This window comes from Plectropomus leopardus, unplaced genomic scaffold (genome assembly GCF_008729295.1).
Source record: "Plectropomus leopardus isolate mb unplaced genomic scaffold, YSFRI_Pleo_2.0 unplaced_scaffold1089, whole genome shotgun sequence".
Lineage (NCBI taxonomy): Eukaryota > Metazoa > Chordata > Actinopteri > Perciformes > Serranidae > Plectropomus > Plectropomus leopardus.
Window position 1 is genome coordinate 191 of NW_024611495.1, and position 1,868 is coordinate 2,058.

Here is a 1,868-nt window from a genome sequence, read left to right on the forward strand (position 1 = left end):
TTAGATTTCACATCTGTAGGAGGGTTTCCATTAACCCTCAAATTACTCAAATTGAAATTGTGAATATAAAATATGCTCAATAGAAACATGACTGTTTTACAAAAAAACCTTTTTAGTCTTTTCTAGGTCACATGCTGCTGTGAGGTCACATGCTGCTGTGAGGTCACATGACGCTGTGAGGTCACATGATGCTGTGAGGTCACATGATGCTGTGAGGTCACATGACGCTGTGGGGTCACATGATGCTGTGAGGTCACATGATGCTGTGAGGTCACATGATGCTGTGAGGTCACATGATGCTATGTCTATGTGCTTGTCAGTAGGAACTGGCTCCCTCATGTTTTGAATCCACAATTCCTCTGTGAAATCATGGACTACATCTCCCCGAAATCCCTCATACATGGCCTTGGATTGGACATAATGACGGCTAGTTTGGTGGCTGCAATAGAAATAAAGCTGCTAATGTTTTGAACATCCATCGCCATGGTTACTGGGATGTTATCACCAGAGGAGAAGTCACATGACATCACTCAGCGGAAACACAGTCAGCTCCACATTGAGTTTCATCAACATTTACTAAATACAGCTTAAGTTCATGGAAAGCCGCCTCCTGTTTTAGTCATGAATCTACACATCGTTTTATGCATTTGGTCGTTGGATTCTTGCATTATAGTAGATGTTAATACCAAGGAGAAATGTGCAAAATTCTGCTTTTCAGAAAACTGCAAAAATTAATCCATCCTATCACCTTTAGTCCTACATAATTTACAGAATTGAAAGTGATAAAAAATAACAACAAAATAACATTAAAGTCTCATAAATCATGTTTTAATGAAGTTTTGTCTTTTAACACATTTGTGCACATTCAGAGCAGATTTCAAATCACTCACAGCAACTTTTTCAGAGAGTTTAAACCTGACCGAGGTTCTCTGCTCTCCCAGTCATCAACACTGACTTCAACCTCTGCCACTAAAGAGTCTCCGGTCTCAGTATCTGGTTGTGAATGTGGATCTGGATTTCTGGCTGGAGGTTCTGCCTCTCTGTCGTCCTCAGTTTGAGTTTGGAGCGGAGAGGACTGACAGGAGAAGTACTGATGGTTTCTGAGCTGATAAAGCCACGTGAATCTTCGATCACAAACACTGCAGCTGAATCTTTTCCCCCCGGCGTGATGTCCCATGTGACCTGTCAGACTCGTCTTGTACATAAAACTTTTACCACAAACTGTGCAAGTAAAAGGTTTCTCTCCTGTATGAGTTCGCATGTGTGTCTTCAAAACTTCATTCTGATTAAAACTTTTACCACAAATTGGGCAGCTAAAGGGTTTCTCTCCTGTGTGGATTCTAAAGTGTTTCTGTAAACTTCCGCTCTCTGTAAAAGATTTCTCACACACTGAACAGCTGAAATTTTTTTCTCCTGTGTGAGTCACCGCGTGTCTCTTCAGATTCGCCTTGCAGCCAAATCTTTTCCCACACTCAGGGCAGCTGAAAGGCTTTTCTCCTGTGTGAGTTCTCATGTGTTCCTTTATTTGTGACTTGAAGCCAAATTTCTTCCCACACTCAGAGCAGCTGAAAGGTTTTTCTCCTGTGTGAGTTCTCATGTGTTCTTCGAGATCTCTTTTTCGTTTAAAAATTTTACCACAAACTGAGCATATCAAAGGTTTCTCTCCTGTGTGGATTCTCATGTGTGTCTCTAAATTTTCACTCTGTGTGAAAAATTTCGCACACACTGAACAGCTAATGAGTTTCTCTCCTGTATGAGTTACCACGTGTTCAACCAGACGTGACTCAGAGCCAAATCTTTTCCCACACACCGAGCAGCTGAATGGTTTTTCTCCTATGTGAGTTATAGTGTGTCTCTTAAGATGTGCC

General features: G+C 41.4%; 1 protein-coding gene across 1 annotated transcript; it reads right to left on the minus strand.

The window, feature by feature from the left end:
* Positions 1-806: 806 nt before the first annotated feature.
* On the minus strand, positions 807-1,832 carry LOC121963329 (gastrula zinc finger protein XlCGF8.2DB-like). Its single transcript, XM_042513628.1, has one exon. The coding sequence runs from the start codon at positions 1,679-1,681 to the stop codon at positions 887-889; it is 795 nt and encodes a 264-aa protein (XP_042369562.1). The 5' UTR covers positions 1,682-1,832; the 3' UTR covers positions 807-886.
* Between the last annotated feature and the right edge of the window lie 36 nt (positions 1,833-1,868).